At 42.1% G+C, this 23491-nt stretch overlaps 1 protein-coding gene across 2 annotated transcripts in view; it reads left to right on the top strand.

The window, feature by feature from the left end:
* PDGFRB (platelet derived growth factor receptor beta) overlaps window positions 1-23491 on the top strand; it is a 102637-nt gene that overhangs the window by 43304 nt on the left and 35842 nt on the right. For both annotated transcript variants that reach the window (XM_032208652.1, XM_032208653.1), the window contains 10 exons: window positions 318-593; window positions 1465-1731; window positions 3059-3198; window positions 4232-4406; window positions 6370-6562; window positions 7404-7519; window positions 10708-10834; window positions 16003-16208; window positions 16768-16862; window positions 17641-17773. In XM_032208652.1, coding sequence (XP_032064543.1) covers window positions 318-593; window positions 1465-1731; window positions 3059-3198; window positions 4232-4406; window positions 6370-6562; window positions 7404-7519; window positions 10708-10834; window positions 16003-16208; window positions 16768-16862; window positions 17641-17773 — 1728 coding nt within the window. The remainder of the gene's footprint in view (window positions 1-317; window positions 594-1464; window positions 1732-3058; window positions 3199-4231; window positions 4407-6369; window positions 6563-7403; window positions 7520-10707; window positions 10835-16002; window positions 16209-16767; window positions 16863-17640; window positions 17774-23491) is intronic.

The following is a 23491-nucleotide window of genomic DNA, read 5'->3' as shown; positions in this document are numbered from 1 at the left end:
CATGCAATTACTCATAATTTATTGTTCTGCCGGAGACCAATCTCAGGCTCTTCCTAGAAGGAAAAGGCATTAGATGGAAAACAAGACCCTTTCATTCAGGGCAATGAATTCGTTTTTAGTCAAATATCTTGACTGGCTGGCCTCTAACCCCTGCGTCCAAATGGAAAATGATTTTGCTTTTCAAGCAGTTCAAATGTTTAGATTTTACAGAAACATGTTGCTTTATTTTTATCCCTGTACATTCATCTCTGTACATTCTTCCGCTATCCCCTATGTTCTGTCTCTTGCTCATTTGATTTCCAAATGATCTCTTTAAGGTGCGAAAGAAATCAGCTCCCTGGAAATTACTCCCAGTGCCCACGAAGTTGTCCTCAATCTCTACACTGATTTTACCGTGAAATGTTCAGGCCACAAGGAGGTTATCTGGAAAACAGACAACAAGCATACCAAATTAGACACTGTCCTGGAGAAAAGGGACACCATTTTTACCAATACCCTTACGTTAAGGAACTTGACTGGTTTGAACACAGGTGAATATTCCTGTTCCGACGATCAACACCTGGATGGAAAGGCCATCTACGTTTTTGTACCAGGTATTGGCGGCTGCACAATTTTGATACTTCTAGTCCTGTAACTTATGCTTCATGTGTATGCAGGTGTTTGGTTCTGTGGAATGAACAGAAAGTTCAGAAGAAATAAAAAAAACAAGGACTCTCTTCTGGATGCAGACATGGCATTTTCCAGATAACTCAAATGTATACATTTTCCAGGCCACACTACTTTTCCTTGAATAGTAATAATACAGTGTTTGCTTCTTCCTACTATCATCTCTACCTGCTGGGGAGGACCTTCAAAAGTTGAAGTAGGATGCCTAGATTTAAATATCTTTGTTTTTCATATACTGTACACCTTAAGTTCTACCTACTTTTGTGCTTTGACTGTGGCCACCGATGTAATGCAGAGCCTAACAAATTTCATCTATGACAATAAAGACTTTGAGATGAAGGCAAAAATCCTGTTCCTTCTTTAAACTGACCTATGGTGTCAATACTGGATTAATACACAGGGTTTTTTCTTTTAGATAAATTCCTCTGCTGCCTCCATACAGTATATAAAAGTTACAAACTTGCAGCCTATTTAAAACCAATACCTATCATACCAGCTGTGGAGGTGTATATGCACTCATACATTTATACACATGCTAAACCCCAAAACACACACAGATCTACGGTATTATACTGTGGAACAGTGTAATAGAGAGGAACCAAACCACATCTCTCTGCAGAGGAAACATCATTGTTGCATTTCTCTTCCACATTCCATACTGAGCTGCTCTGGTCATAAGTGTATCCCTTATTGCATCTAGGATGCTGTTTGAGGAAAATCAACATGTCTTCAGTCTTTGTTATTTAGATACCTCCCTAGTCGATGACAAAACCAGTTTCTCTCCATTCTTCTTTGTAGATCTCTCCATGCCTTTCCTACCAAACAACCAGGAAGACACCTTTGTGTTCAGCACAGGCTACAGTGAAGTCATTATTCCTTGCCGTGTGACAAACCCCAATGCCACGGTCTCTCTTCATGAAAAGAGGGTTAATGATCCAGCCCCTGGAGTGTATTTTCCACAGCAAGGCTTTAAAGGGCAGTTTGAAGACAAGGCCTACATCTGCAAGGCAACAATAGAAGATGAAGAGTTTGAGTCTGAAACATTCTATGTTTACAATCTCCAAGGTGATCTTGGATCAATGTTTATATGTTTTCATTATTATGCACAGCATTAGCCAGTGTGTGGAGCAGAAAGGATTCTCTGAATGAAAACAAGACATCATCCTATATAGGGGTGCAATGGAATAGCACTTAGACTTCTATATGCTTCATAGTTCTTTTACAGCCCTCTCTAAGCGGTTTACAGAGTCAGCATATTACCCCAACAATTCTGGGTCCTCATTTTACCCACCTCAGAAGGATGGAAGGCTGAGTCAACCTTGAGCCAATCAGAATCGAATTACTGGCAGTCAGCAGAATTGGCTTACGTTCTAACCACTGCACCACCTAGCAATGGGAATGCCACACAGAAGCCCTATATTTTTTTTTAAAAAAATCCTTGTGTTCATCTGAAAAAGAAAGAGCTGATTCTGCTCATTGCTGCCTGGAATCATTCTGGTGGGTGGAATTGACAGACCTTGTGTATCTGCTTCACTAAAAACCTTGAGCAAGCTTTGCAAAGAGATCCATCTTTACTTCCTTTGGAAAAAAAATACCTCAGTTTTCAGTGAGAGCACATTCCTTAAACAACTGAGAAATGAACCTCATTACTTGCCAAAGTAATGGGCTACTCTTTGGTACTTGAGCAGGGCTGATACGTCTATTATAGGAAGCTGATCTGTTTGATCTGAGCTATAATACTTAAACTGCTTTGCATCTAGGGCATGTGTCTGATTATTATAATGTGAATGTATTTTTCTGACTTGTCTTTCAGCCTGAAGTTGAGGAAATGGTCATGTCAGGTCACCTTGTTGATTTGGCAGAGCAGAGACATACTCAGATCTCCCTTGTGATTAAATTCAAAAAGCCAGACCAAGGCCTTTGCCCTGTTCTCCACAAGATTTTAAGATTTTAGGCTCTAAGAGAAGAGAATGTATCTACCTCAGGGTTGAACTATGGAATCCTTGGTGCTCTCTGAACTTCGTTGTTTGCTTGCAAACATTTTATTACCCAACTAAGTAACATCATCAGCCTGAGCGTGTTACCTAGTTAGATAATGAAACATCTGCAAGCAAACAACTAAACCCATAGAGCATCAAGAACTCCACTTTAGGGAGTCCTCTCGTTGCACTGTAGTTCCGTACTGGACAAGTTATTATTTACTGTTAACATCTTATGCTTTATTAATATTGAAGTTTTCAAATTTTCTATGCAGTGAAACCCACAGAAAACAATTTTTCTCACTCTGAGACAGCAGCATATTGATTGAGCTTGCTGCAGTTGTTTTTTTTTCTTCATATAAGTTGCTGTGAGCTAAGTTTCTTCCCTATTCACTAGTTTTGTTCTTTTATAGTTCCTCCTCCTACATCCTTCATCAATGTTTCTATCAGTGCGTTGCAAACTATTTTGAAACAAGGTGAAAATGTCGTTGTGACATGTACAGTAAGAGGCATTGAGCTGATCGGTTATATCTGGAGTTATCCTGGACAGACGGTAAGCAAGTAGACATAGATCTTAGTGTGAGTGTTTGCATTTGTGTCTGTGTTTTCAAATACCCACAACACTGCCTTATGCCCTAGGATTTCAAACCATGTAGTACGGCTATATTACTATTATTTATCCTTATCTTTCAAGTTACCTATTCCTTTACCATTTTATGACTATCACTTAGTTGTTATGATTTGTGCTGCTTGTTTTATTTAGTATCTTATGGCTCTCACTGAGTATTCCATCTTATTATTCATGATGATTGGATTATGATTGTGATCACAATTTATCCCCTGATGCTTGTATGTACATTGAGAGCTTATGTACCAGAGACAAATTCCTTGTGTGTCCATACACACTTGGCCAATAAAGAATATCTATTGTAGTCATAGGAAATAAAATAGACTCTGAGATATCTTCTCTACAGACGTATGCTTAGATATTACTGCAAAATGGCAATTAAACATTTGGTCTGCTAAGCAAAACAAATTTCCTTTCTTAATTATTATAGAAATAACTGCAGATGTTCTTTCCTAATCACAATAAAGCCAAAATAACAACATGTGTATTGGATTCTCCTCTGTGCATCTGAGGTTGTCGATATGACAAAGCAGTATTCCACAGATATTTTCTGCTGCAACTCGTGTCTGTTTTTAAAAATGCAACATGGAATCTGAGAAAGATGTGCATTTTATCATCCAGAATAGCAGATTTATATTTTTATTACTATCAAATATCCCCATTGAAAAAGTGTTCTACAAAAGAGAATTAGCCTCCTCTGCTGGAGGAGAGAAAAGGTATACCATGACTTTATCATATATATTTCAGGTTCACTACTGGTAGGTTTTCTCCTGAAATATTGTGTGTCACATGTGCCATACCAACAAGACAGAAACAATTGTCATATTTTCACAGTAAAGAAAATATATTAAATGAAAGCATGTCATCATTTGAGGTTCCAAAATGTTACATTCATTGTTGTTTGAGCTTTGGAAACTCTGTATTACTGCCTCTGCATTATTTTTACTATCTTTTACAGGTAGGCAAGGAGGTAAAACCCGTGACACATATTTTTCCAGGAGTCAAACATTATACTAGTTCCGTCCTAACTATTCCAAATGCAGAATTGGATGATCAAGGTCTATATGCATGTGAGGCCACGGACACGTATTTTGGACAAAAAGAAGAAAAAAATATCTTTATCAGAGTGATTGGTATGTTGGGTGAAATATTTTTCTTAGTCATCAGGTTGATATCAAATGTTCCTCAAATAACTTTTATGGCTTTAGGCATTTCAGTAGTATACATAGTACTGATTTTTATAGGCAACATTGGAAAACAAATCTCTCTTAATTCATTCCAACTGAAAAATAATAATACAGGTAGTCCCCTGCTTACAACAGTTGTTTAGTGACCATTCATAGTTACAACTGCACTGAAAAAAGTGGCGTATGTCCAATTTTCACACTTACAACCGTGACAGGATCCCCATGGTCATATGATCAAAACTCAGATGCTTGACGATTGCTTCATATTTATGACAGTTACAGTATCCTAGGATCAAGGTCATCATCTTTTGCAACCTCCTGGCAAGCAAAGTCAATGGGGAAGCCAGATTCATTTAACAACCATGTGACTAACTGAACTGTATTGATTCACTTAACAACTCTGGCAAGAAGTGTCATAAAATAGGGCAAAACTCCAAAGTGTTTCACTTAGCAACAGAAATTGTGGGCTCAGTTTGGTTGTACATCGAGGACTACCTGTAACCGATCTTGCCTTTTGCTTTTTATCTCTGTATTTAATGTTTTTATACTTTACATATTAACCATTGCAATTATTCACTTAACAAAAGTGGCAAGAAAAGTCATAAAAAGGGGCAAAATTCACTTAACAAACATTTCACTTAGCAACATTAGTTTTGGGCTCAACTGTGGTCATAAGTCGAGAACCACCTGTAATGTGTAAATCAGTTTACCAGTATCATTTTGTTTTGTTTAAGAAATGCACATTTGTCGTAAGATTATAAACAAAATTACAAGGCATCTCTCATATTTTGCTCAAGATGTCAACTATTTTTTTCCCCAGATAAAAACATAGATTGCCTAAGTGGCACAGGAGTTTGGGCTTTTTTAAAATTAAATTGAGATTGTGTTTCACACTCTGGTTTTCTTTCACAAAATTTATGTAATAGATATGTCAAGCTTCAGCTCAAACGCCTCTCAAAAATAGCAAAACAGTATTTTCCTTATTAGTTGCCTAATAGTATTATTCATTCAGAAACACTGAATAATATTTGCTTGCAAAGTTAATCAAAATGATGCTTTGTGTTAAAGGGGAACTAAAAAAAAGCAAGGAATTTCTAGGCAAAAGCTGGGTTTTGACATGAGAGAATTAACTATGTGAGTAGCCAATGTTACCACTGCAGTTGTCTAAAATTTTGATACGTTTTGGTACTTCCATAGAGAGGAACTTCTGTTTCAGAACAGTTGCTATCTCTCTGAAACAAGCAAGCCACCAAAAATTAAAAAACAGCCTATTTTGCAGATCAGCTTGTCCCCTGCTAAAGAGCAAGGGATTTTTTTTTCTAGTCTCCAAGAAAGAAAATAGATATTCCAGGTTGTCTAATACAACTCACCTTGGACCAACCCAAAACTGTAAAAAGGAGGTAATAAACAGGATCATCAAATTTGCTGTGCTTTATATCTCATTTTAAAAAAGAAGGTAGTGTGCCAGTACAATACAAAGCAGCGATAAGTGATTTCTGTTCTGTGATCAGTTAAAATAAAACTTTAAAAAGAAACTCATCCTAACATCAATAGCATTCAGTTATAGCAATAGTAACTCTATTAATTGAACCATGAGCTTTCTTCACACACGTTCTATCTAGCAAAACAGTCTGGCCCTTTTTAATTTTAATTTTTGCCCCTTTTTTTTAAAAAAAAAAGCTTAATTACAGAAAGGCTAAGTAAGTCCAGGTTACAGTTTTTATAAATTAGAATAGTAATGTTAAATGGAAGCTCTTTCACACATAGTTTTATGCTGCTTATTAAAATAGTCAATTTGTGCTAAAACAGAAAGCCAATTAACTATCATTAACTCACATTGTGAAGCCCAAAAAATTAATATAGGTCCATTTGTGTTTGTTTTTTTTTCGGTTCACCTTTTCTGACGCAGAGCGTGGCTTTGTGACTTTTCACACTGTTCTGAATGAGACCGTATTTGCAGAACTGCACAAAAGTCACACCTTTTTGATACAGATTGAAGCCTATCCAACTCCAACCATTGTCTGGTTTCAGAATAACAAGACCCTGAATTCTGAGAGCAACAGTGATTTTGCTATCAACAGCAGGAATTTGTCAGAAACCAGGTAAAGTGTTTTCTCTCAATATTTTAGCATGTGCAGCGCTGAGCCATCTATTATTTGTAATTGATGTAGTGTATACATCATGGACAGGTATCTATCCTGCCTTTACTAAGAAAAATCTAGTATTGTTAGTGGATTTTATAAAACTTTGCACCCATGTGGAAAAAATTGATAATAGCAATAATATAAAGATAAGGGAAATATTTTTGTTTCTCTTTCTCTGTAGGCATTGGTCCAATATAAATCAAGCATCCAGGAGCTTATATTTCCTAAATCATAAATCAGAATGGGATGGCACATTATATTTAAGTCAGTTCTCATTTAATAAAGGAAAATGTAAAGGTTCCCCTCACACATATGTGCTAGTCGTTCCTGACTCTAGGGGGCAGTGCTCATCTCCATTTCAAAGCTGAAGAGCCAGCGCTGTCCAAAGATATGTGGCTGGCTTGACTAAATGCCGAAGGCACACGGAATGCTGTTACCTTCCCATCAAAGATGGTTCCTATTTTTTCTACTTGCATTTTTACATGCTTTCGAACTCCTAGATTGGCAGAAGCTGGGACAAGAAACGGGAGCTCACTCTGTTACGTAGCGCTAGGGATTCAAACCGCCGAACTGTCTTAGCCACTGAGCCACCCTTCATTTAATTTAATCACTTCATTTAATCATTTAATACATGATGCCAAATTCTAGTTTAACAAATATCACAGTTCATTCTGGCTTAACTAAAATGGGTTTCTCTCTTTGAGTGGAAAGTATGCCCCTTAAAAGTAACATAATTTTTGCCTCTATATAAGCTCCATTATCTCGACCGTTGCAAGATTCTCTTTTTTTTCCCCTCCAGGTATCAAACTACTTTGACCCTTGTAAGGGTGAAAGCAAGTGAAGGAGGTTTGTACACTGTCCGAGCATTTCATGAAGATGACTTCAAAGAGCTCTCCTTTTATTTGCAGATTAATGGTGAGCACACCTCCTCACAATCAATCAGTTTTATTTACGCCAAAAGTATCTCTTGGCAAAGATTATATTTTATTCAACCTATTTTTATTTTAAGTCATATTTTAAATATATCAGGACGGAGCAATTAGTTTTCACTTAAATATACCAAGAGTAGGGTGAATCACCATGTGTGTGGGGTGGGTGTGCTATAACAGCTATAACTTGAGGACCTGGTCGTAAGTAGGATTTAACTTTCTTCCAGAGCCAATTTTAGAACGGGATAGTCTTGGCTATCGAAAGACAATATATTTCCCCTTGAGCAAGGATGGGGATGGGGGAGAAAAATCACTTGTAGCTTTCTTGACTAGCCACACCCCTGCTTGGAACTTCTGTTCAAGAGCTGTAGCTATTGGCTATCATTTGTCAATGTTAATGAGAGTACTCAAAGACAGTCCACTGGCAGAAACTGGCAGAATGAAGGACAGGCATGTGTTGGGGTCTCTGGTTGAAAACATAATCGTATTTCTGGCCGATGCCATCTGGGGAATCAAAGAAATTGACTGTCCTCTTTTGTTCTGGTCTTTTCAGAACCTGAAAAAGATGAGGGCAGTTTGGAAAATGAAGCAAGTTGTGAATGTCCGCACATTCCTCCTTTATCAGCTACAGCTGAACATTAGCACGCAGTAGGGTGTCTCTGGTACACTTGCAGCTCCTTCATGCAGGCTAATCAAACGATGAGGGGACTCTCATTAAAATAAGGAGCTTGAGACGCTCCTTTCATCCGTCATGCTTTCCAAATATATTCTTCTTCTCTCCTACTCCTGTTCAATAAAAGCCTTGCTTCCATCTAGCGGTTGTTTGGATGATTACAGTCTAAACAGGGGAGCCATGGAGTTGGGTTCGAAGGCAAGACAGACTGAATATTGCAAAATCTGTATAATGGGATTTGAAAGAGAAGAATTTGGGATTTTATGATTTCCTTATCCTTATATTTATCCAAAATATAAACATAAATAGGAGAAATTGTAGTATTGGAGAAATAATAATAAGGAAGGCTCAGGAGTTCAGCCGGTTCGGACTGGTTCGGGCAAACTGGATGCTAATTTTGCATTTGGTTTGCCAAACCAGTTGTTACAAGGACTGGCTGTCCCCACCCATCTCGCCCCTCCCAGGAGTCTCCATGTGGCCAGTGAAAGTACAGGGCCCGCACAGATGCTCTGGGAGGGTGAACAATGGGCCTACTGGAAGTTCTGGAAGTCAAGAAACAGGGCTATTTCCGGCTTCCAGAGGGACTCCAGAACTTGGGAGAGGACGTTTTTGCCCTCCCGGAGGCTCGAGAAAAACCTCCAGAGTCTGGGAAGGGCAAAAACAGACACCCCCCCCCCATGTCAAGGCTGAGTAGGCCATGCCCCCCATGGCCACGCCCACCCAGCAACCGGGCAGAGAACCTGTTGCTAAAAATTTTCAATCCCACCTCTGGGAAGGCTGTCTTAAAGTATCATGGGGGACATGGATTAGAAAGTAGGCCTTCTCTTGTGCAACCTCCAAATTGCATAACATTCTGTCCCCAGAGCCTGGCTCACAATGTTTCACATCTCAAAAAGATGCTAAAGCCTTTTATTTAATAAGGGAGATTATAATGTCTAAGATAAATTTATGGGCCATAGTGTATTCTTTATTGCTTTTTGTTTTAATGTTCCTTTTATTTTTATTGTTCTAAACTTCCCAGAATCTTTGGTTTGGGTGTATTCTTTTTTTCTTTTTGGCTGGGGAAGTATGGTGGCTAATAAATAAATGGGTCATTTTATCTTCTAATGCAATTTTCATTCGACACTGTTCTCAAGGGCTTCTTATGCCTCTTGAGCAAAAAACTTCTTCCTTCCCTAAAGCTGTCACTTTCTAGTGGGTCTTGAAATTGTCCCATTAAGGAGTAGAACAGTTTCCCATTCTTCCTTCCAAGTGCGCAGTGTGGTTGTTATTGTTACTCCAGACTTTCCTTTGTCATGTGTTACTGTCCATGTCCAGCTCCCTGGATCAAAGTTAGTAAAAACTACTCAGAAACTCAACATTGCATGACAAGAATTTTAATGCAGGGCCATCTGTGGGAGATAAAAGAATGGGAATTTTATTTTATTTTTAAAGTTAAATTGGGAGCCACAACGGTGCAGCTGAAACTGCACCATTTTTATGAGAGTCACATGTGCAACATTACTAAATGGGCTTCAACCATAAAGTTGTGGGTACCATCTTGACATTTAATTATTAGAATAAAGCTGCTTTAACAAGCTAACTTGCTGTCTGACAACAGGAAGTGGAGATCCTTAGTTTCTCTATGACCATTTAATTAATTAAAGGATTTAATTATTTTTTTCTGGCTTTCTCACAGTTTAACAATTACTTATCTTGTACTTCTTAGCTAAAGTGATTGTAATTATAGTCTATTCATATTCATCTAAAGGGTTCTGGTTAGATTCATACAACGTGCTAATCTGAAGCCTAAAAGCTGCATTATAGCCTAGCATATCATGTAAACCCAATTTTTATTACTCAAAAACTATGGTTTATGATTCAGCATACCTAGCCAATTGTTGTTTATGCAATCATTGTTAAGTAAAATCTTGGCATGTTATCTTAGTGGATATTTGCAGTGGTTCACATGAATGAAAATCATATTGCTCCTTCAGTCTGCCTTTTATGGGGGGTGGAAATTTTCTCCCATTGCTATGCATGCATTAAAATGTGTCTTCTAAAGTGTGGCAGGACCACTGTGTCCATACCAAGTCTGAGTAGTAGATATTAATGTAGCCGTGTTTTCTTAGATTTAATGTGATCCTTAATTTACTCACAGGCTCTGTAACTATAGTGCATCATTTATTTGCAATCTTCCAAGTAGCAATATTGCTCAGTAACTGGAAACTGTGTATGTCTCCAGAACTTTAGGGGATTTCCTAATGAAGTTCATTCCAGAGGTTCATGAATATGAAACCGAAAGCACTCAGTTTAAAAAATTCTAAAAAATAAATTATAGGGTAAGTGGAATATCAGTTGAGCAAGATATAGCAGTGAATTTAAACGCCATGTTTCTGACTCATAAAGTACTTTTTGTACTGTATTGTTCATTTTTCAGGAAAACAGTTTCCCTTGCAAAAACAGTATACCCCTATCACCAATCATTTGTTATCTCATATTCTTTTCTCCAATATAACCAGTCCCAGCTACAGTGATTGAACTGAGAGACAGTAGCAACAAAACAAATGGTGAGCAAACAGTGATTTGTACTACAGAAGGAATGCCTCAACCAAAGGTTACCTGGTATACCTGTAATAATGACAAATGGTAAGGAGAATATTTACACCAAACATATTGAGTCCTTTTGCATTTAAAGCCCTGGGTGGGGAGAACAGCAGGAAAGAACTTGCCATGGGATTTCGCTGCAGACCAGTCTTTTTATAATCTCATTGTACATGAGGTAAATTCATATGTTGTTATTGGTTAGAGCATGATTTGAATCTCACAAGAAGTAAAATAAGCATCAAAATGCTTCAGTGCTTTCATAGGAATAAGGTTATCTAGCATTCCAAGCCCACAATTCCAGCAGGTTATCTTCCATTCCTCCCCTTCTCTTTTCATTTGTTCAATTGACCATCAACTTTCCATAGTTACTGAGCATATTCAGTCCTTTTAGGTTTAGGTTTAGGTTTTAGGTTTTATTTGCATTTGTAGGCCGCCCTTTTCCCTGAGGGGACTCAGGGCGGCTCACAGAAAACCAGGGAAGGGGGAAATACAACATTGAGACAACAACACATAATAAAATAATGGGCAACATGCATACAACATTCGGGCGGGGTAGGAATCCTTATCCCCAGGCCTGACGGGCGAGCCAGTTCTTCAAGGCTGTGCGGAAGGCTTGGACGGTGGAGAGGGTACGAATCTCTACGGGGAGCTCGTTCCAAAGGGTCGGGGCCACTGCTGAGAAGGCCCTCCTCCTTGTGGTTGCCAGCCGACACTGGCTGGCCGATGGAATGCGGAGGAGGCCTAATCTATGGGATCTTATAGGTCGTAGGGAGGTAATTGGCAGAAGGCGGTCTCTCAAGTATCCAGATCCACTGCCATGTAGGGCTTTATGGGTGATCAATAGCACCTTGAAGCGCATCCGGAGATCGACAGGTAGCCAGCGCAGCTCGCGGAGGATAGGTGTAATGCGGGTGAATCGGGGTGCACCCGCAATCACTCGCGCGGCTGCGTTCTGTACTAGCTGAAGTCGCCGGATGCTCCTCAAGGGCAGCCCCATGTAGAGCACATTGCAGTATTCCAGCCTAGAGGTCACAAGGGCCCGAGTGACTGTTGTGAGGGCCTCCCGATTCAGGTAGGGTCGCAACTGGCGCACCAGGCGTACCTGGGCGAATGCCCCCCTGGTCACAGCCGCTATATGATGGTCGAATGACAGCTGTGGATCCAGGAGGACTCCCAAGTTGCGGACCCTCTCTGAGGGGTGTAAAATTTGACCCCCCAGCCTGAGTGTTGGATTATTGGCCAAATCTTTGGGAGGAAAACACAACAGCCACTCGGTCTTTTCTGGGTTGAGCACAAGCTTGTTAATCCTCATCCAGTCCATGACGGCTTCAAGCCCCCGGTCCATCACGTCAACCGCTTCATTGATTTGGCACGGGGCGGACAGATACAATTGAGTATCGTCCGCATATTGATGGTATCTGATCCCGTGCCTACGGATGATCTCTCCCAGCGGTTTCATGTAGATGTTAAATAGTAGGGGGGATAAGACCGAACCCTGCGGCACCCCATATTTTAGGGGCCTTGGGGACGATCTCTGCCCTCCCACTAACACCGACTGCGACCTGTCCGAGAGGTAGGAGGAGAACCACCGTAACACGGTGCCTCCCACTCCCACCTCCCGCAGTCGTCGCAGAAGGATACCATGGTCGATGGTATCGAAAGCCGCTGAGAGGTCAAGGAGGACCAGGATGGAGGGATGTCCTTCATCTCTGGCTCTCCAAAGATCATCCATCAATGCGACCAAAGCGGTTTCTGTGCTGTAACCGGGTCTGAAGCCTGACTGGTAGGGGTCTAGATAGTCTGCTTCCTCCAAGGACCGTTGGAGCTGGAAGGCCACCACCTTCTCAACAACCTTCCCCAGAAAGGGGAGGTTGGAGACCGGGCGATAGTTGTTAAGGACAGCTGGATCCAAGGATGGTTTCTTCAGGAGGGGTCTCACCACCGCCGCTTTCAGTGCGGCGGGGAAGTTCCCCTCCCGAAGGGAGGCGGTTACAACCGCCTGGATCCAGCCTCGTGTCACCTCACTGCAGTTAGAAACCAGCCATGAGGGACACGGATCCAGAACACAGGTGGAGGAACTCACAGCTCTCATGGCCTTGTCCACATCCCCGGGGGTAACCTCCTGAAACTCAACCCAGAGCTGTTCTACTTGGTCCCCCTGTGCCTCGGCTGGAACTGCAGGTGTGGAGTCCAAGTCCGTCCGAAACCGAGCAATTTTGTCCGCTAAGAATTGGGCATATTCTTCAGCTCTGCCCTGCAAGGGTTCCCCCGTCTCCCTTTTGTTCAATAGGGAGCGGGTTATCCTAAACAGGGCGGCTGGACGGGACTCAGCGGATGCGACCAGGGAGGCTATGTGTGATCTTTTAGCTGCCCTAAGTGCCCTAGTATATTCCCTGGTGCAGGTGGTTACCATTGCTCGGTTCGATGCGGACTTATCGGACCTCCAACGGTGCTCTAGGCATCTCCTCTGGCGCTTCATCTCCCGGAGCTCCTCGGTGAACCAAGGAGGTCTCCGGGATCCGCCGCCTCGGAGGAGCCGCAGTGGCGCAATCCGGTCGAGGGCCTCTGACGCTGCCAAGTGCCACGCAGCAGTCAGAGTCTCTGCCGGACTGTGGGCGAAAGTGTCAGGAATAACCCCAAGCTCTGTCTGGAACCTTGCTGGCTCCATAAGACGCCTGGGGCGGAACCACCTGGTCGGTTCCTCCTCCCTACAGTGGGGGTTTGGCCTCCGGAAGTCGAGCCTCAGTAGGCAATGGTCTGACCACGACAGGGGTATGATGTCACTCCCCCTCAGACCAAGATCACACATCCACTGCTCCGAGAGAAATACGAGGTCAAGCATGTGTCCCGCTGAATGGGTTGGGCCTCGGATTACTTGAGTCAAGCCCATGGCTGTCATGGAAGCCATGAACTCCTGCGCCCCATCAGAGTTTTCACCGAGCGACGGCAAATTAAAGTCCCCCAGGACCATCAACCTAGGGAACTCAATTGCCAGCTCGGCTACCGACTCGAGGAGCGAGGGGAGGGCTGCTGCAACGCTGTTGGGAGGCAGGTACGTTAGCAGCAGACCCACTTGACCCTTGAGGTCCAACTTTAACAGCAAAGACTCACACCCGACAATCTCCGGAGCAGGGACCCTACGAGGAACTAACGACTCCCGGATAACAACGGCCACACCCCCACCCCTTCCCTGGGCTCTCGGCTGATGCAGCACCTGAAATCCTTCTGGGCACAGTTCTACAAGGGGGACTCCTCCCTCTGGGCCCAGCCAGGTCTCAGTAATACATGCCAGGTCTGCCCTCTCGTCTAAAATTAAGTCCCGGACGAGAGGTGCTTTATGTACAACAGACCTGGCATTTAGCGACAACAGCCTGAGACCAGGGTCCTGACCACTTGCGCCATCTGGTCTTGGAGTGGGACTCCTAGGGCCGGAAGGAGGGATCTCTGTAATGTAGCGAACCCTCCTTCCCCGGTAATGGCCTGCCCTAAAGTCCCCGCCGTATCTGCCCCTCCCTGTTACGACCGCAATACCCCGACCCTCTCCCGTGTCTCTGGTCCCCTCAACCACCCCCGTGGCCCCCGCAATTCCCGACAGGTCCTCCGAATCACGCATACTCATACACTCCCCCAGACAGTCCCCACGTAAAAAGTTAAAAAACACAAATTTACAACAATATAATCATAAAAGTGGGACATTCATTCAATCAAGCATACCTCATGCATAGCCCATACAAAGGAAGAAAAAAAAAGGTGTAAGGAAAGAAAGAAATTATAGATTGCGCAAAAAGTTAATTAATGTAAAGTGCGAATAGGTCTGGGAGAGTCCAAAAAAGTCCAAGGTGGTTAAGGAAAGGAGAGAGCCTCCTATATACTGTAGATACCCCCACTCGTCCAGTAATGATGTTATCTGAAGTAGCAGGTCCAGGGCGGCATCAGGCACCAATAGCCGTGGCAGATGAAAGTGCAAATAAAGGAATAGATGAAAATATAATCCAAAAAGTCCAATAGCCGCATTCCGAGGGGAGTCTAAGTTCAACCAGCAAAAGGGCCTGCAATGGCAACGGTCCAGTGGAGGAAAGAATGCCCCAACAGGGGAGGCCAAGCCGAGGGGAGAGGAATGGGGTTGCAATCGTAGCAGATAGAAACCGCCTCCCATTCTCTCCCAGTACTGTCCCAGGCTAACCGTCTTCTCCTTGGGGCGAGAAAAAGTAATAAAAGGGGGTGAGGGGGGGGGATTCTCTCAGCCCACTAGAAGAGGGGGGGTCAGGGCTCTCTTCAAATCAGCCGGGTCACAGCGGACTCCAACAGTGCTCCAAGCAATAATTACCCAGCGTCTCCAGCCGAAATGGGCCGCAACGGCTTCCAAGCGGCACCCGGGCAGTATCTTTAAACGCCTTTCCAAATCAGCTGGGCCGCGGTGGTTTTTTTTTTTTTTTTTTTTTTTTTGGGATGGTTCTGTTATCCCATATATATTTTTGAAGGGGTGTGTGGAAGAGGAGTTGTTTACTTCCACAAACTTTCCCCAATCATCACTGTGGTGTCACAGTGGACGTTTTTGGCCAAAATTATTGGCTATTTTGCTTTTTTCCATAAATACTCTGAGAGAACTGCAAAATAATTATAAGAATAATAGCTGCTGCTCTTTGGCTTGCCAATGGATGCCTTTGTGGTTACAGTTTTCTGTTGCTTTATGATTGAATATCTTTTTCCTAAGCTAAAAGGCCTCAGTTCTTATGACTTTTCTTCATAGGAAATTTCTGAATTCTTAACCATTTTGCCCCTTTCTGCACACGCAATATATTTTTTGAAATGTGGTGACAGGAGCAGTATATTTCAAGTATGGACACACTTAAGACTTTTCTTTTAATTGAATTTGTGTTCTGTCTTCCTTCCATCATGGATACCAAAGGGACATCCAAAGAGTTCCCAAGTGCTCCTCTCCTGTCCAACCAGACTACAAGATCTTTTTACTTTAGGAATATGCCTGAAATACATGTTTGCATGCCCTGCTCTGGGTTGAATAATTCACTCTGTAATAGGACAGCTTGAGAAGCTAAGCATGAATGTACAGAACCTACTTCTGAGAAAACCTTTAGTGGGACTAACCTTTAGATGTGCAGACAAAGGAATATGCTACAGTAGAGATGTAACATATTACTCAATGTGATGGAGGCACTGGTCAAACTCCCTTTGATTGCTTTCCGAAACAGGTGTGCGGGGAAAACTACTATGATCCTGGGAAACACCTCAGAAGAAATGAATCTGCAAACAAATTTCACTTATGAAGATGACCGAAAAGTATACATTGTGACAAGCAAGCTCCATTTCCACAGAGTAGATGAACCTATCTTTATCCAATGTGCAGCTCAAAATCTCCTTGGTGCACACACTCAGCAAATCACCCTGGTTCCATATAGTGAGTCCTACAATAACCATCTTGTTGTTTTTGACACACATGTAGATGTGCAAGAGTGTTATTATACTGCCGTGGGCAGAAGTGGTTTTGTGTCCCCTAGCTGTACCGTACATTGGTGATAACTGTGGGTAATTTCCAGTTTAGTTTTCACCCAGCATCATCCCAGTTAGTCCCCATATTCAGATCACAACAAGCATAATCGCCACTCAGCTAAACTAGCAAAAATATAGCTTAATGCTATTTAATAAACATCAGTACATGTCAAAAGATTTAACTAGCAAAAACATGAAACAGACAGGGAAAGAAAAATATATGAATAACAGGCAAAAAAATTACATTATATATGTATCTATCAAAAAGCACAAAAGTTTTCAAAATTACTAACAACAATACTGTGGGTAATTGGCATGGACAGACTAAAAAGAAATATGGTAATATTAAGTCTCTGTAAACCTTGAAGATGAAAAATGGATTAAGAATCTAAATATGTATATTGGGACAGCATTGGCCATAAATGTATATGTAAATTTAATAATTCTGTTTACGTTTCTTGTTTTAGATCCACCTTTTAAAGTGATCGTTATTTCAGTAATCGTGGCTTTTGTGATTCTCATGGTTCTTTTCCTGGTGATCCTCATTTTCTTGTGGCGAAAAGTAAGAATTTGCTTTTAGCCCTTAGTGTCTCAGACTATTAAGTTCTCAGCTTTTGAATAATTATGCTGAATTTCAGAGAATAATTGGCTGAACAAACTCCTGAAGCCATAGGAATAATAGCTCTAAAAATAATAGTTGATTTGCTTAACTTATTATTATTATGAACTGTAAGTCTACTATGCCAAGGTTCTGAGAATAATCTGAAATACCAATCAGAGTTTACAGTACTTATAAAACTCCCCATAATGTAGGACAAGTACATACTTGTCTATAGGATTATTAATGTTCTTTTTTTTATTTTGAAATTATATTCTCAATTTTCTTAGTGACAATGTGTCAACTTTTAAAATGTGTAACTATAATCAAAATGATAACGTCAAAAAGGGAATGAGCATTCTTCAAGTTTGTAAAAGGATTTTTAGCTTTATAGTATGGAAACAAAGCTAATGGAGCTGCTTTTAAATGGCTGTTTTGGGGTCCCAGTGAATGGGTGGGATAAATTACAGGCTGCGGCTCTTATTCAAAGACCCGTTGATTTATGTGCAGAAACTTCTGCTGATATTGTAATGTACCACTTGAGCTACTTTAGCTGTCTTATGGAAGGGAGGGAGGTAGCACCCTTCCTTGGAGAAAGGCCTTTGTACGTAGGGACAGACTATAGGTTGGGTGTGCAATAATACCTTGTGCAAATTGTACAAGGAGGAGATCTCCAGATTGAGCCTCTTCTTGTAGTGTGCTGCATCTACCATCTTCTAAAGCTTTTGTTTCCTTCTACCAGAAGCCTCGATATGAAATTCGCTGGAAGGTGATTGAATCCGTCAGCTCCGATGGGCATGAATATATCTACGTGGACCCTATGCAGTTGCCTTATGATTCCAGCTGGGAAGTCCCAAGGGACAGGCTGGTTTTAGGTGAGAAGAGGAGGAGCAGGATAAGAGAGACATTTAATACATAGAAGCCAAATGCCACTAAATACCACCCTTGCCACTGTATGACAAAGATAGCATTCTTGCAATTAAAATTAGGGGTTTTTTAAAAATGGAATTCTATGGGGAACAGAAAGACTTAACCCACAATGAAACCATTTTATTGATTCTTCTTAGGAGGATAAGAGTTCATTTGTATGAGGTTAAAGGAGGTTGCATTCAGAATTCCAGGTCTGAGTTTCGTTTCTCACCAGATGGCTCTTAGACTGTGAAGCCTCATCCTTTGATCTGCAGCATATTTTTCAGAGACTTTTAAAGGATGCTGAAAGATGGGTGACAAGGCATAACTATATTCAGATTGTAATATAATATGCATTACTTAATATTATGGGAAAACCCAGTATTTCACATTTATTTATCTATGTGGAGAGGTGATTCATAAACATGGAAGAACTGGGCTGGGAATAAGATGAAGGCTGAGTCAGGAGGAACAAAAAGAGGTTGCCAAGGAGACATCAGCCATGTTAATGCCAGAGGAGAAAGCCCTTACATTGGGGGCTTAGAAAAATAATCAGCAGCTTGTATAAACAATATACATTGCAGTACTCTAGATAAAATGTAGTTATTAAATTGAATTGCATGAATATCATAACAGTGGCCTTGACAGTTAAGACTATAGTAATGAAGGAGGAATGTTGGTATGTTTTATAGTTTCTACAGGCCCGCGCTGGTTCTAAAAACTATTAGGCCGATCCCATGCTAGGATTCCTAGAAGGGGCTTGTGGTCAGTCAGCAGTAGGAATGGGCAACCATACAAGTAGTAATGGAAATGTTTTACTCCTGCTATGACAGCTAATGCCTCCTTACCCAGCTGGCTTCAGGCTTGGATAAGGTGCGGGAGTAAAACGCTATAGGGGCTTCTGACCCGTTGGGATATGAATGACTCAAGACAGCACCAACCCCAAAGGGATAGGCGTCAGAATCCAGCACAAGGGGTAATTTTTCATTGTATTGGGCCAAAACGGGCGCGAAGTCAACAGTTCCTTGACAGCCGTGAGTGCATGTGCCTCGTGGCTCGCCAAGATCACTGTGTGGAGCTGTCCAACAATCTATGGAGTGGCTCCGCAACAGAGGCCTTATGAGGGGTGAAAGAGGAATAGAAATTTAGGAGGCCTAAAAAGGCCTGCAATTCGGCCTTGTTGGAGGGCACCGGCGCTGAGGTGATGGCGTCGATTTTAGCCGGTGTTGGGTGGATGCCATATTGGTCAATCAAATACCCCAAGAATTCCACCTCAGGGAACCCTAGGTGGCACTTAGCATGTTTTAAATGGAGGCCGGAAGCATGGAACTGCGTCAAGATGGCCTGAAGGGTTTCGATGAGTCCTGACCAATCAGCTGCGGCAATCAGGACATCATCAAAATAGTGTGTGACCCCGGGGATGCCATGGAACAAGCGCTCCATTAAAGTCTGGAAGATGCCTGGGACAACACTAATACCGAATTGCAGGCGCCGGCATTTGAAAGCGCCGTGGTGTGTGATGATAGTCTGCGCAGCTGAGATTTCATTGTCAACTGGGAGTTGTTGGTACGCCTGCACTAGATCCAGCTTGGCGAATACCTTACCTTGGCCCAGAGAAAGCAAAACGTGTTGCACGACTGGCATAGGGTAGGGATGTGCCTGCAACACCTTATTTACAGTTGACTTATAGTCCGTGCAGATCCTAATGGATCCGTTGGACTTAAGTGGAACCACAATAGGCGTCTCACACCTGGAGTGATCTACCGGCTCCAAAATCCCTTGGGCCAGTAGTTGGTCGAGATTGGCATCGACTTTTTCTCTCAATGCGAACAGTACCTGTCGGGCTTTAAGGCGGATGGGTGCCACCTGAGGGTCGAGATTGAGGGAAAGGGGGGGTGCCCTTGTAAGTGCCTAAGGATGGGTCAAACGCATCAGAGAATTCTTGGATTAGGGAGTCGAATTCATTCCCCAGTAGGGTCGAATGAATACCCGAGGTAGACAGCTCTAAAGCACGGAACCAATCAAGTCCTAGTAAGGAAGCTAGAGGGTTCTGCACGACTATGAGGGGCAGAAACCCCTTGAAACTGCCGTATTGTATCAGGAAATGGACGCAGCCAACAATAGGGATGGGGTTCCCCTGATAGTCTCTCAAGCAGCAGGTGGACGGACGCAGCTGGTGGTGATGGAGATGAGGTAGAAGGCTGTGCAAGGTATCCCAAGACATGATGGACCTTGCGGAGCCCATGTCCGTTTCATGGAGCAGGGCTGACCCTCAAAGGAGATCTGGAGGTGCAGCTTACCATGACCTTCCAGGGGAGTTGAGGCAGAGTCAATAGCCCACTCAGAATGGGTGTCCTCCGAGTCTCCAATAGTGAAACAACTCCGACGACTGGTGGCGGGTGGGCAAGCGGTGCGTCGGGGAGAGTTAGCAAAGTCAGTGGGCAGTCCCGGAACAGCAGACAGATGCGATATGTCCCTTCTTCCCACATTTTTGACAAATGGCAGATTTAAACCTGCAGGTGGAATGCAAATGCTTCCCCCCGCAGCTCAGACAGCTTCTCCTGTCTTTTTTGGTAGCCGCGCTATTGCAGGTCAGTAGCTTGAAGTGGTCTATGGCTAGATCCACTTCAGATTTGAAGTTATCAGGATCTTGTTGGTAGGGGACTGAGGATGCAGGGGGAAGTGACACATTTGCCTGGTGGAACCTGCAGAGGTCTGGTGTGGACTAGTCAGCCATCTCAGAGGCGCGAACCTCATCCACAGCGATTTTCAAAGAGAGTTCTAAACCGGTGAGGTTTAGATCTTTTAGTCTGTAAATGAATTGTTCCAGGAGCGCCTCATCCAAGTCAGCGAACTCGCAATGGATGGCGGCCGCTCTGAGGGAAGCGATGTAGTGGCTGATCAATTCCCCCTCAGCCTGTACACATTTATGGAAAAACTGTTGCCAAGCGAAACAGGACAGTGTAGGAGCGTAATGAGTTTTTAGCTTAGTGAGGAGCAAGTCTCATGGCATTGTGTGTACTGGGGTTGGCGAGGATAATGCCCGAGCTGTGGCGAACATTTCGGGGCCACAGTAGAAAACTCCCCGCTTCCATTCAAGGGAGAGCCCAGTGAGATTGTGAGCCTGAAGGAAACATTCGAAGCGCTCAAGGAATGCGTCCCAGGATTCTCCCTCAGGGCGGAAAGGGGCAAACACAGTCGTGGCGCCCATATCAGACACTTGAGTTGGGTCCAAATCAAACACCTTCGTCTCCAGTTTTATAGTTTCTACAGGTGCGCGCAATAACTGAGGAGGCGACTGGTTCTAATAACTATTTATTAACATGAAGCTGTTGGAATAAAACAGGACAGAATGGAGGGGCAAGCCCTAACTGACAGCTATTTATATGTGGGGCTGTCAGGCGGGGAACCAATGAGAGGGTTATTATTTTCCCGCCAGCCGGCAGGCATTTCTCATCCAATCAGAGCTTCTCCCGTGTCCCTCAGCAGCCGCCGGTCGTATCTCTGAGGACACAATAGTATGGGTGTTTCTTTAAACTCCATGAAGCTGTTTCATATTAAGGACAGTCCATACAACAATTCTGTCAAGCCCTCCCCATCATAGCTTACCTAAACTGGAGAAATTAATCTCCTGTCTGATAGGGCTGAAACCATAGAAACACCATTAATATCCATTGACCATAGAAGCACATTTAGAAGAATGTTTTAACATCTCTTAAAAAAAAAATACAGAGGCCTTATGAGGGATGAAAGAGGAATAGAAATTCCAGCACAGAAAAAGCGAATACCCAACAGCTCCAAATCCTATCCCAACTCAACAACCACAACCACAAATAAACCACCAACCCAGCAAATAGTATCTCCATACTCAAACGTGAACAGAAACGTCCAAACGCTATTTTATTTGGGCTAGATGACACCAACGAACATGATAATATCACTAAAGTCTACAACATTAACAGCAGCTCTCATGCATCAACCATCTCCCCTGATGAAATCATCAAAATTTCCAGAGATGGCCCTGAGTTCAAGAACAGCGACGGCCCAGCGTAATCCCACGATTTTGTAGAGTTGTTTGCAAGAATGACTCCAGCAAACACAAATTCATTTATACAATAAAAGCAAGCAACAAATCAAACACCAACCATAATACATTTCGCTCACAGCCTAACCTATCCATACTGCAACATGCCCGCTCCCGTGAACACTACTCAGAACTTAAAAGATGCCAAAACCTAGGAAAGACTAACTTATACATTGACTATCATGCTGACTGTATCAAAAGTAAGTCTCGTAACCCATGTCCCAACATCCAACCACCCATCCAAAACTAAGTATGCATGCCGATAACTTCCTCAATACCAACCACTACTTATCTTAAATACAAGCTAATGAATGCAAGAAACTTTGTAAACAAAATGCCTGAATTCCTCATCTCACTAAATACAGCTATATTTAACATTATATTTGTCTGCAAAACGTGGCTCAGCAAATCCTTCCCTGACTCCATTACCACAATAAGAGACTATCATGTTTACCAGTCCAATCGAGACAGACATAGAAGAGCTGGTGTTGCTATCTTCTATAAAAAGTCCCTAAATCTAAAAAATATTCTGTTACACAGAAGCTCGCTCTTTTTGACAGCATTGTCTGCGAGCTGCCCTTAAATAGCACAATTTGCTTCTTACTATGTTACAGAGCCTCTGATTATGATCTCATACATGTGAACAAGTTAACTTCACTACTAATGTGAATCCATACATGCAACCCTGTACAATGTTGTTACTAATCTGGGGCTGGATCACTAGTAACTAACAACACTGGGCTCAACAACTGCCTTGATCTCATGTTCTGCAACAGTTTAAACTCAATTTATGGACTACAAATAAAACAAATGCTCTGTCTTACACATTGGTAAAAAAAAAATCAGAAAACAAAATACAAACTGGACAGATTTGACCTCGAAAATGACCCCCACTCTGTCAAGGATCTTGAAGTACTCCTCTCTAATGATCTGTGCCAGAGCCCACTGTAACAACATTGCCAAAAAAGCATTAAGAATTGTTAACCTAATCTTATGTAACTTCTCTAGTAATATTGCACTGCTAACTAGAGCATACAAAACATTTGCTCGACCAATTCTCGAATACAGCTCATCTGTCTGGAACCCGCACTGCATATTGGACATTAATACATTTGAAATGATCACCTTAATTAGTAAAATAAACTGGATATAAATTGCAATTTGGGGATTAGGGAAAAGACCTATAAATCTTATTAATAAATTTCTGTTGAAAGCTGGTTATAAAGGTATAATCTCTTTTGGGCCTGAGCAGAGGAGAGGTGAGATAAATAGTAAATAATTTTTAGTTAACTACAATAATAATAAGGAAATGTTGATGGATAATACTTATTGATATACACAGGTGTGTTGTACTAGTAAAAGCAAATCAGACAGAAGCGTTAATTTATGAGTTGGGGGGGAAGGGGAGGGAATGTTAGACATCCTACGAGTTGACTCTTTTTTAGAATATGTTATAAAGATGTAAAGTTATGGTAGACTCATTGATATTGTGAAAGTATGCCAATAGGTGGTTGTGTCTTTAAATATAAATGATTTTAGATAAAAACAAGTGTAAAATACATAAATTCTAAAATGTACAACTTAATTTGAACAAAGTATA

Source organism: Thamnophis elegans, chromosome 2 (genome assembly GCF_009769535.1).
Source record: "Thamnophis elegans isolate rThaEle1 chromosome 2, rThaEle1.pri, whole genome shotgun sequence".
Classification (NCBI taxonomy): Eukaryota; Metazoa; Chordata; class Lepidosauria; order Squamata; family Colubridae; genus Thamnophis; species Thamnophis elegans.
Note: the sequence above shows the minus strand (reverse complement) of the source record. Positions and strands in the feature narration are given on the sequence as shown.